The sequence below is a fragment of the Mirounga angustirostris genome, unplaced genomic scaffold (assembly GCF_029215605.1).
Source record: "Mirounga angustirostris isolate CCGP_5_RB_7025 unplaced genomic scaffold, mMirAng1.0.hap1 SCAF_4, whole genome shotgun sequence".
In the NCBI taxonomy this organism is placed as follows: domain Eukaryota; kingdom Metazoa; phylum Chordata; class Mammalia; order Carnivora; family Phocidae; genus Mirounga; species Mirounga angustirostris.
In genome coordinates, this window is record NW_026991712.1 from 77,002,705 (window position 1) to 77,015,246 (window position 12,542).

The 12,542-nt window shown below is 33.9% G+C and overlaps 1 protein-coding gene across 7 annotated transcripts in view; it reads left to right on the forward strand.

The window, feature by feature from the left end:
- RB1CC1 (RB1 inducible coiled-coil 1) overlaps positions 1-12,542 on the forward strand; it is a 92,969-nt gene that overhangs the window by 24,435 nt on the left and 55,992 nt on the right. For 6 of the 7 annotated variants that reach the window (XR_010410709.1, XM_045896559.3, XM_045896563.3 and 3 more), the window contains 5 exons: positions 1,003-1,124; positions 2,389-2,515; positions 2,688-2,858; positions 8,436-8,638; positions 10,006-10,432. Coding sequence is in view for 6 of the 7 variants with exons in the window: in XM_045896559.3 (XP_045752515.1) it covers positions 1,054-1,124; positions 2,389-2,515; positions 2,688-2,858; positions 8,436-8,638; positions 10,006-10,432 (999 nt within the window). In the remaining variant the exon portion in view is untranslated. Of the gene's footprint in view, positions 1-1,002; positions 1,125-2,388; positions 2,516-2,687; positions 2,859-8,435; positions 8,639-10,005; positions 10,433-12,542 lie in introns of those variants that run through there. The other variant, XM_054512617.2, reaches the window with a different exon arrangement.

The window sequence follows — 12,542 nt, forward strand, 5'->3', positions numbered from 1 at the left end:
GAGGGGGCAGAGGGAGAGAAGGGGAGAGAGAGAATCTCAAGCAGATTCCCTGATGAGGGTGGAGCCCATCACGGGCCTTGATTTCACTACCCTGAGATCATGACCCCAGCCCAAACCATGAGTCAGACTCTCAAGCGACTGAACCACCCAGGCTCCCTGAAGAAGTTTATTTTATATATGAGGTTTTGACTTGGTCAGCTAGTTAATGGCAGTTGTTTCAAATATTCTGATTTCTAGACCTGTGCACTTTGTACTGTTCAACAAGATGATATAACTGGTAGGGTCACAGTTTCTTATGGAGCATTTCTGACTCAATGTGGAGGTGGAATTTAGATTAAGAGACAGCTGGTGGAAGGAATTGGAATTAACTCATTTCCCCTAATTTGCAAGTAGTGGCCATTCTTATTTGCTATTAGTAAGTTTAACCTCCAAACAATATTTTATTGCTCTAAGGAAGCAGTCAGGGAAGAACTTCTTGAGTTAGGAAGATCTTTGATGAAATTTTTCATTTTAATTCTTTTTAAAAAATTTTTTTATTGTTATGTTGATCACCATACATTACATCATTAGTTTTTGATGTAGTATTCCATGATTCATTGTTTGTGTATAACACCCAATGCTCCATGCAGAACGTGCCCTCTTTAATACCCATCCCAGGCTAACCCATCCTCCCACTCCCCTCCTCTGTATTTAATTTTAATTCTTAATGTAGAAGGGTACATGAGGACAGTGTGAAGTATACACATAATTTTTGTTCTAATTGCTGGCCTCTTCCTTAAAACAGATTTTTTTAATGAAGAATAGTTAATGCTTTTCACTAGTCTCATTACTGTTTATTTTTTAAGCAACAAGTTTACCAAATTGTCCAGTTAGCCATCTTAGACACCAAAAACTATTTTTTTGTTGTTGGCATAGTTGTACTATATAAATAACATGTCTTATGTGAGGGTATTCGTAGTTGTGTTTATATAACTGATCATTTTTCTTGTCTGTTTCTTTTAGTAATCAGGTCAGAGTGTGAGGTATAAGCTCACAGAATCCAGAGAAATCATCATGAAGTTATATGTATTTCTGGTTAACACTGGAACTACCCTGACATTTGACACCGAACTTACAGTGCAAACGTAAGTTGTATTTCATTCAATTTCATCACTTTTGCATTTTGTGTAGGCAAAAATTAAACTATTTGATTTGGAGAAAACTATTCCTTTGTTAAATAAGAAAATAATAGTAGCAATATCTTAAATCTTTTATCTTAGCATATTACGTATATAGTTGTCATCTTTCACTAAAACGCTAACGTTAGGTTCATAAAATTGTGCTTTGTTCTGTTTATGTGAATATATTATTCACATTAAACAAACCTACCTGCAAACAAACTGATTTCAAATTAAAACTATCAAATAGAAGAAGTTTTCATAGCTGATTGCTCTTCTCAGTTTCCTAGGACATTGCTAAGAAAATTATTGCTAGCTATATAAAGTAACATGTATCAGTCCTATGTATTTTGGTGATTTGTTTTTATTCCCTTATATGAATAAAGTCAGTAGTACTTGTTTTGTTTGTTGATGCAAGAATACAATCAATTTAATATTTTTAACCAAGTTTGTAGGACTCATAATATCTAATAATTCTCCAGCTTTGCAAGGGATTCCAATATTTGACTAATGAATGCCCTTATATTTGTGAAATTTGGGGAGAAGTGTCAGGGCGAGGGAGGACATATTTTGAGGCCAGACAGCAAGGAAGGAAATAGTAACAACTATACATGCTTGTGTTTTGGTAGTGGACCTAGGAGCAAAGACTTGATAGCAATACAGAATAAACCTGACACTGAAAATATTACAAATAATTTGTGGAATTAATAATCTTAGTTTTAAAAATGGAATTTGAAATTGTATTCTTTTTTTGAAGTTCTGGTTTTTATAAAATACAATTTTACCTGTAAAGGAATGATTTTCTGAAAGATAGGGAAAGGAAGCAATTTTATGGTTTATACTTAATGTAGTTTGTGTAATGTGATGTGAGGATTTTAACAGACATCTGTGTTCTGAGGATTTTAACAGACTGATGCTAATTTGAGCATATTCTTTTGCTGTGTTATATAAAGAGCACAGAAATAAATATGTCTACTGCCTGTATTTTATAGACTCACTTGTAGATGTGCCAAATGGGTTATTTGTTCACCTAAGATCAGCCAGTTGATTGTGGAATCTGATTCCAGAAACAAGAAGTTTGTATTTTATACTGTTGTTTTGGGGAAATTTTTTTAGAGTGAAATTAGTATCTATCAGATATTTTTACACAGTGCTACTTTGATAATAAAAAAGTTTGTCGTTGGGAAGTTATGTAGAACTAATTTTTTGCTCCACCCCACCCCTTTTAAAGTGTGGCAGACCTCAAGCATGCCATTCATAGCAAATACAAGATTGCTATTCAGCATCAGGTGCTGGTGGTCAATGGAGGAGAATGCATGGCTGCAGATCGAAGAGTGTGCACCTACAGTGCTGGGACGGTATGTGTCCATGAGCCTTTTCGTACAAACATGCCCCAGTTTCACATCACATAGGGAATTGGGAACTCAACTTCAAAAGTAAGGTTTATCTGCTTCATATATTGAGGGCAGTGTGCATGTTCAATATTTATAACATTTTACTTCAGTTTCTTTTGCTTTTTTATTTCTGTAGGACACAAATCCAATTTTTCTTTTTAACAAAGAAATGATCTTATGTGATCGTCCACCTGCTATTCCAAAAACTACTTTTTCAACAGAAAATGACATGGAAATAAAAGTTGAAGAGTCTCTTATGATGCCTGCAGTTTTTCACACTGTTGCTTCAAGGACACAACTTGCAGTGGTAAGATAAAAATAATTGTTTTTTGAGATTATTATACTTATTTACATCTAGTACAATTTAAAATTAAAAATTGGTTGGGGCACCTGGGTGGCTCAGTCGTTAAGCGTCTGCCTTCGGCTCAGGTCATGATCCCAGGGTCCTGGGATCGAGCCCCACATCGGGCTCTGTGCTCTGCGGGAAGCCTGCTTCTCCCTCTCCCACTCCCCCTGCTTGTGTTCCTGCTCTTTCTATGTCTCTCTCTGTCAAATAAATAAAATCTTTAAAAAAAAAAAAAAAATTGGTTACTTAACAAAATGATGTCTTATTCATATACTTGGTAATATTTTCATGAAGTATTAGCCTATTTTAGGCATCAGTGAATGTTAAAACAAATTGATAGTTCCTAAAAGCATTCAAATCTAAATAGCACAGGGAACTCACGGGTGGTTGCCAGAGGGGCCGGAAGTTGGGGGATGAGTGAAGGAGAGTGGGAGATACAGTCTTCCAGTTAAGGAATGAGTAAATGGGAATAAAAGGTACAGCAAAAAGAATATAGTCAGTGATACTGTAATAGCATTGAATGGTGACAGATGGTTAGCTACACTTGTGGTGCACATAGCCTAAGTATAGAGTTGTTGGATCACAATGTTGTACACCTGAAACTAACGTAACATTGTATGTCAACTATACTCAAATAGATAAATAGCTAGCAAAGTGGTCTGAATTACAGAGGAAGCATGAAAAAAAACATAAAAATAAAAGTTTTGGGAGAAACATTTTGCTGGTTAATATGTCTGGTTTTTAAACTTTCAGACTCATAAGTTGTTAGTCATTCTGCATTTGCAAAGAGTTATAAGATCTTAGAATGGAAAAGCAGTTTTAAACATGATTTGTTGAACTTCTTTCCTAAATGATGGTGTGCGGTTAATGACTTCTGAACATTGCTATAATCAATAAAGTTACCTCTGTTAGAGTAGACAGAAACAAAAGACTTAAATAACTCTTAAAAATGTGATTCTTTCTTCCATATCCATATTTAGGTCCTGGAGGAGAACAAAGTTTCTTTCCAATATGTACAAAAAATTTTAAATGGCAGTATTCATACTTGACAAAGTGAATGTTAAAGCATTAAACAGAACAAAGTGAAATTTATAATAAAAGATTTAACTTGTGAGAAAGAGAAGTCAGATCTCTATTTTCCTATCAACACAGGCTAAATGATAATAATTGCAGGAGAACTTAATAAAGCATAATGATGTACACCAGTATTTATACCAGAATTATTTCCTGTAGTCAAATGATAGAAACAACCCAGATGTCCATCGGTAGATGAATAGATCAACAGAATGTGGTATATACATACAATTGGATATTATTTAACCTTGTCAGGAAGAAAATTATGATAACTACAATATGGATGAACCTTGAAGATAAATATGCTAAGCGAAATAAGCCAAACATAAAAGGACAAATACTGTGCAATGTTAATTACGTGAGGTACCTAAAAGAGTCAGATTCATAGAGACAGAAAATAGAAGAATAGTTACCCAAGGTTGAGGAGTGAGGGGAAGGTTGAGTTAATTATGTATTGGATATAGTTTCACTTTGGGATGATGAAAAAGTTCTGGAGAAGGATAGTGGTAATGGTTGCACGGCAATGTGAAAAACTTAAGGCTTCTGAGTCACACACTTAAAAAATGGGTTAAAACAGTAAGTTTCATGTTTATTATTCATAATTTAAAAATGGGAGATTTTAATATGTCTCTTTCATAATCAGAAAGCTCTTATGGACTATATTTAATATTTTGTATCCTGAAAATACAGAATATACTCATTTTTTCTTACAGATAAAACCAGAAGAGTATCAAAAGAGTAATATATTAATAGCAAAGAGGATATATTATGGGAATGCAAGGGTAGTTCAATATTTGGAAATGAATTAATATAATTAATTACCTCAATCGTTAGTACTTTATAGAAGAAAACAGAGTCATATCAATATTGTCCAGAAGAAGCATATGTTAAAATTTAGCAGCTATTCTTAATAAGTAAAATAGCTCTAGGAGGAAACAAAATAAAATTTAGAATTGACCAAATATGGAAGATAATCAGCTTTCAAGTCAACGAAATGTTAGAGCCATTTTTGCATAAATCAGAATCAGTCTATTCAGTATTTTTTTGGAACTTCTGAGAAATATACCAAAATAAGAAAATGAAAATGAAGTAAGTGGTAAAATTAATGGAAAAGAAGTGAAAAACATCCATTTTAGATGAGATATGGTTGTATATTTGGAATATCAAGAGAATTTAATAAAAATCTGTCAAAAGACTTTTGGTAAGGTGGCTGGATATGTGATAAATATGTAAACATTCACATTTCTTGGTACTGGGCCCTGTTTTGGAATGGAAATGGAAAATGTATTACAATCTAAGTAGTAACAAAAAATATATAAAATTCTGTTCAAGAACATAAATTATAGGGCTGCCTGGGTAGCTCAGTCGGTTAAGCATCTGCCTTCGGCTCAGGTCATGATCCCAGGGTCCTGGGATCAAGCCATGTATCCAGCTAAGCAGGAAACCTGCCTCTCCCTCTCCCTCTCCCTCTGCCACTGCCCCTCCTGGTGCTCTCTCGCTCTCTGTCTGTTAAATAGATAAGTAAAATCTTTAAAATATATATATAAGTTATAAGCCAATGAAAAGACATATTTTTAAACTCTGGAAAAGTTTTGAGGTTCCTCAAAAAGTTAAAAATAGAGCTACCCTACAACCCAGCAATTGCACCACTAGGTATTTATCCAAAGGATACAAATATGGTGATTCAAAGGGGCACACGCACCTGATGTTTATAGCAACATTATCAACAATAGTCAAATTATGGAAAGAGCCCAGGTGTCCATCGACAGATGAATGGATAAAGAAGATGTGGTCTATATATACAATGGAATATTGCCTGGCTATCAAAAAGAATGAAATCTTTCCATTTGTAACTACATGGATGGAACTAGACAGTATTATGCTAAGTGAAATAAGTCAGTCAGAGAAAGAAATATTTTTTCACTCATATGTGGAATTTAAGAAACAAAACAGGAGCATAGAGGAAAGGAGGGAAAAATAAAACAGTACATAATCAGGGAGGGAGACAAACCATAAGAGACTCTTAACTCTGGGAATCAAACTGAGAGTTACTGGAGGGGAGGTTGGGGGGGAGGGATAATTGGGCAAATGGCATTAAAGAGGGCATTTGAAGTAATGTGCACTGGATGTTATATGCAACTGATGGATCACTAAATTCTATCTCTGAAATAAAAGACATTCTTAATATCATTTTTAATATTCATAGTCATAATCTTAATATATTCATGAGCTTAATGAATTACATTTAAAGTTGCCATGAAAAGCATTGGTGTGGGGGGAAAAAGGCATTTTTGCTTTGGAGAGTGAGGAGGAACTTTTGATTTTTTTGTTTGTTTAGTTTGGTTTTAGATAAAATGGACTTTAAGTTTACAGGGAAGGATCAGTGTCCAGGAATAGTTAAGAAAGTTAAGAGAAAGAAGAATGGAAGGTGGAGGGAATAATACATGTTCCTCAGATTTTAAAAAGTACTCAGAAGCTATAGTAACCAAAACAGTGAATATGTCAGACAGTGCATTTTATAAGGAATTAGAGGCCCTATAACAGTGGCAGGAGTGTGGTCTTCTAGAGTCACATCGGCAGAGTTTAAATTTGGTCACCCCAATTGTGGTGTGACCTTGGATTCAGATACCTTCATTAGTGAAATTAATAATAGATTTTTGTTTAGTGAGATATATACATATTAGAAAATGTACAAATATTTGCGGTACATTTTCACAAAGTGAAATTTTAAAATATGGTATCACCCCCAAAGCCTTACTTCATGCTTACTCCCAGTTGGTACCCATCATCCCTCTTCCATAAAATTATCCAATATCCTGACTTTAAAACCATGAATTACTTTGCCTCTTTTAGAACTTTAAATAGATGGAATCATTGTTTTTGTGTGTGTGTGTCTGGCCTCTTTTATTTAACATTATGTTCCTGAGATTCATTCATGTAATTGCATGAATTAATGCTTTGTATTCATTGCTGCATAGTATTCCATTGTATGAACATGCTCCAGTTCATTTAACTATTGATAGATATTCTTTCCAGTTAAAAACTATTGTGACTAGGGCGCCTGGGTGGCTCAGTTGGTTAAATGACTGCCTTCGCCTCAGGTCATGATCCTGGAGTTCCGGAGTCCCGCATGGGGCTCCTTGCTCAGCAGGGAGTCTGCTTCTTCCTCTGACCTTACCCCCTCTTGTGTGCGCTCTCTCTCAAATAAATAAAATAAAAATCTTTTTTTAAAGAAAAAAAAAAACAACTATTGTGACTAAAGCTGCTGTGAATATCTTTGCATGTTGTTTGGTGCACCTTTTGCCTTCTCTTGGGTATGCCTCTTTTTAACTTTACATGTGCTGTTTGAAGTGGTTGTATCCATTTATACTCCCATCATCAGTGTATGATTGTTGTACTTGCTCAACAAACTCACCGCTACTTGGTTTTCTTGGTGCTTTTAATTTTAGTCATTCTGTTGGGTGTGTAGTGGTAGGCCATTGTAATTATATTTATATTTGTTAATAAGGATGAACAGGTTTCCATTTATTTATGAGACTTTGCATATCCTTTTTGTGAAGTTATTCTAGTTTCTTAATTACTCTTTATTGAGTTGCTCATCTTTTTGTACTTGATTTTAGTTGCCTTTATATAATCTTTATATAAGCTGTCTAAATGTTGAAAATATCTTCTGCCATCCTGTCGCTTGCCTTTTCATTTCACTAATGGTGTCTTGTGATGAATTAAAATTCTTAGTTTAATGTCCAGTTTATCAATAGTCTTGCTCTTGGATCTTATTTAAGAAACATATGCTTATCTCAAAGATACGAAGGGAACAGCTAGTGTGGAGCTGCTAGTGTGTATCTGCTATGCTATCTTCCAGAATCCCCCCTCCACCTACCCTTTTTTTTAAAAAAAATCTTACATTTAGATCTGTAGGTCACCTACAGATTTAGGTAAACTGATTTTTCAGTAGTAAACACAGAAAATTCACTTTATGAATCCAGCCTACCTTTTAAATTTACTGTGTATTGGTCTTATATATTTATGAATATATATATTATTTGATGCTAGATAAATTCCATTATATAGATGCACATAATTTCTTGATAGACATAATTTCTAGGTAGAGGTGGGTTCCATTTCATTTTATAGTTGAAATAAAGAACCTTTTAGTATTTTTTGTTCATTTGTTTAAGCGTTTATTTCTACAAGATGAATCATTCTGCCAAACAATAGATGCCATTTTACTTTTGACAGTTATTGCTGAATTGACCTCTGTAGGTGCTCCACCAGTAGCAATGAGTTAGGAGTTTTTCTTCTTTCTCAGTATCACAACAACAAACAGTAGGATAGACTAAAACATTCCCTTGTCAGTGCTTTGTTTAAAATATATTTAGACTACATTCATGCCTACAGGTAAATATACATATGCAAACATGCACACAAACATTACCTTCTTTTGCTGTGTTTCTTCGTTTTCAGGAAATGTATGAAGTTGCCAAGAAACTTTGCTCTTTCTGTGAAGGTCTGGTCCATGATGAACATCTTCAACACCAAGGCTGGGCTGCAATCATGGCCAATTTGGAAGACTGTTCAAATTCTTACCAAAAGCTACTTTTCAAGTTTGAAAGTATTTATTCAAATTATCTGCAATCCATAGAAGACATCAAGTTAAAACTTACTCAGTATGTTTGCCATTAAAATGGATAATAAGATGTTTGTTTAAAATACCTTTGCAGTTTTATCAGTTGTTTTAGTAAATGTGATTTCATTTCTAATAATTGTTTATTATAATTGTTCATTTTTTGAGACTTTTATGATGACTTCTGTAGGCTCTAAAATTTTAAAATTGTGGTCAGTTTTATTCACCTATTTTATGGATCACCCACATTTCTTTTTCTTACCTATTGTTTTCTTTATGCAAAGCGCTCAAAATACTTTTAAATCATTTACAAACCCAAGAATCTTTGTCTCCTTCTTGCCCTGCTGCCAATTTTATGTTAAAGTAAAGGCAAAATATAAACATAAACATATAAACAGAAATGGAAAAGTTTTCAAACATTGAGCAATCAAGGAAATTTTTATTTTCCTTTTTAAATATTGCCAGATGATGTAGGCTTGCTGAGATTGAAAGAAGCCATTTAAATGGTTTTCTGGCTCTTTACATGTAAGCACATCTGATAGCCAGTGGTTGTTTTTGAAAAGGGCTATAATGAATGTAAAAATAATAGCAGTAATTCAGCATGAGTATAGCCCTTTGTTGTCTGTGTGTATGCTTTATGCTTTCAATTTTTACAATCATTTTTTAGTTTGTTTTTGCGTTTTTTGTTACTTTGAATTGAATTGGAGGGAAGTAACATCTTTCTTTTTAATTAAAATGAACCTCATTAATTCACATTTTTCTGTTTTGTGGTGTGAATTAGAAGATTTGGGCCTTGTCAGTGGGACTGATCTTGGGAAGGAAGGGAATGATTACTTAAGACTAGAAAGAGTTTATATAACAACCTTTTCAAGTAACTGTTGTTTGGGAAGTTCTTTTAGATATGTTAATTTCTCATAGGAGCCTGAGTCATTTCACAAATGTTCTACAGAAATCAAATCATCGATAGTTCATCTTCCCCATGCCTTTTGACAACATGCATCTACTTGTCTATAGGGTATAATGAATGTGAGAGTTACCTTAATCTTTATTGGGATTATTAATTTTATCCTGTGCTTTCAACTTATCAAAAAATACTTGATTGATTTAAAGTCATACTTTAAGGGACTGCTGTGGTAAATCTTTTTTTTTTTATTTCAAATTTTTTATATCTTAAGGTTTGATGAAAACCACATGTACACTTGTTTAGTACAAGCTGGCTCCCTTTACTTGAGAGTGGTATTTTAATGTGTTAATGATACCATTATCTATCTAGGTTTCTTTTAAAGAACATAGACTGTATATGCATAATGTAATAGAGAGGTCGTAATATTTGTGTGTATAATAATTAAATGCTATTTCTCTAACTAGAGTGGTTCCATAATTTTACTGACAGCTCTTTTGTATTTTAAGTTTAGGAACTGCGGTTTCAGTAATGGCCAAGATTCCACTGTTGGAGTGCCTAACCAGACATAGTTACAGGGAATGTTTGGGAAGACTGGATTCTTTACCTGAACATGAAGGCTCAGAAAAGGCTGAAATGAAAACCTCCACTGAACTGGTGCTCTCTCCTGATATGCCTAGAACAACTAACCAATCCTTATTAACCTCATTTCACAAGTCAGTGGAACATATAGCCCCAGATACCACAGATGCTGAAAATGGAAAAGAAATTAGGGAATCTTGCCAAAGTACTGTCCAGCAGGATGAAACTTCAGTAGATGCTAAAGACGGTGATCTGCCTTTTTTTAATGTTTCTTTGTTAGACTGGATAAATGTTCAAGATAGACCTAATGATGTGGAATCGTTGGTCAGGAAATGCTTTGATTCCATGAGCAGAGTAAGTCATGTTTGATATTTCTTGGGTCATTTCAACTACTCAAAATTATATTATTTATACCAAATGTTTTATATAATGGGAGAATGGTAACACGTTATAGTGGAAATAGTGAGCCTTGATGTGAGACTTCATAACCAAGGTTTCAACCTTGGACAAATCAAATCTTTTCACTTGTAACCTAATTTATGAATTGTTAGTAAATTTGTGAAGACTATTAAAGGTCATATACATAAAATTTCTGCAATGCAGAGCGTTGAAGTGTCTACTCAAATGCTATAGATTTTGGTGGTAGCACTTTGAAATATATTTTTCTCTGACCTTGTAATATTACTTAGATGTTTTAATATCTCCTGTCCTTTCATTTGTTCCTGCAGTTAGGCGCTTTCATCTGCTAGGTAAAACTTGAGCGGTCTTAATGTTTTCATTCTTGTGCTGTAAGTATGGAGCACTCTCTGAAAATAGGTGAATGGTAATATTTGGCCACCTCTAGCCTACCATATTTTTAAGTTAATAATGGATCAGATGTTCATATTTATAAATGCTATAGAACTTTCAAGGTCTTTTGAAAAATATTAAAGATAAAATTTTGGTTTTTTTGGCTCAGGCTCCTATGAGAAATTTTTTTGGTGAGAACGATTCACATTCAGTGAAATATACAGGTTCTTGAGTGGTTAGATCACAGAGTAACCACCACCCAAAAGAAGATTCTGAACATTTTCATCTCTCTGAAAATCCTGTGTGCATCTTTCTAATCGCCATCCCCCTAGAGGGAACTTCTTTCTGACTTATAAAAGAAGTTTTAAATACTATATCTGCCTGAGATATTTTCAAATTCAAAATTCCAACATTGTGTTCTTGGTTGTATTTTGTAATTATAGTTGGCTTGTATTTTGGATTAAGTTCTTCTCTAAATATACTTCCAAAAACTCTTAGACCTTGGAAATAAATATCTCTTAAAATATGATCCATGGGCGCCTGGGTGGCTCAGTCAGTTAAGCGGCCAACTCTTGATTTCGGCTCAGGTCACAATCTCAGGGTCCTGGGATTGAGCCGTATGTCAGACTTCACACTCAGCGGGGAATCTGCTTGGTATTCTCTCTTCCCTCTCCCCTTTCCCTAACTCATGCACGTTCTTTCTCTCTTTCTCTCTCTCTAAAATAAATAAATCTTTAAAATATAAATGATCCATAAGCTGATAGAAAATCTTTGAATTCAGAAAGGAAGTTGATGGGCACATGTTTCAGTTATACAGTAAAAACAAAATAGTATTTTGAAGGCTGCTGTTGTCTAAAGATAATTGCCACGATAGTTAACCTTTTTTAAAAGGGCACTTAATTGGAAAAGAGACTTGTTCTTTGAGTATTGAGAAAGGCAGTGCATTGTCTGGAATGCATGGAAAATAGCACATACCTTTTCCAAATGAAAAACTTAAATAAATTCTAGGTTTCTTCTTAATTCTTTAAATTTCCACTTCCTTGATGACATCCTTTAAAGGAGGCATTTCTTTTTGGCCATTTATTATTTGTCGTCAAAGAAAGCTTCAATTAAGATATTTGCCAGGGCATGGAAGTATGTAATATATTATGCAAAGATTACTGCCTAAAAGGAATGAAAACTAGTATTCCTGTTTAAAATGTTGACATTTTAGTAGCCTAAGAATTCTAATTCATGATTTTGGAAAGTCAGGTACATGATTGTAATTAGGGTGATTGAAGTATATATATAATTCTGCATGAGTCAGAATAGGGGTTATAGACTATGAGGAGAATTCCCTTTTAAAAGGACTTGAAATTGGCTTTGCATTTGCATGTTTAAATGAAATCCAGCACAGCCATATCATTTTTATTCACTTTACCTGACAAGAGAGAAGAAACAATGATCATCCTTTTCTGGCTTAATGAAAATTCATAAGAATTTATATCTACAGAAAACAGAAGTTAGCTGTAGTATTATTACTAGGGTGTCACATTACTGACCTAAGTTAATATTTACTTTCATAGTACATACCAAGAGTATCTGAAGTCTTTGTGATAGATTACATGGCCATTATATTATGAAAGCAAAATATAAATTTTTATTTGGTTATAGTCACTTGTTATAAAATGAGTTA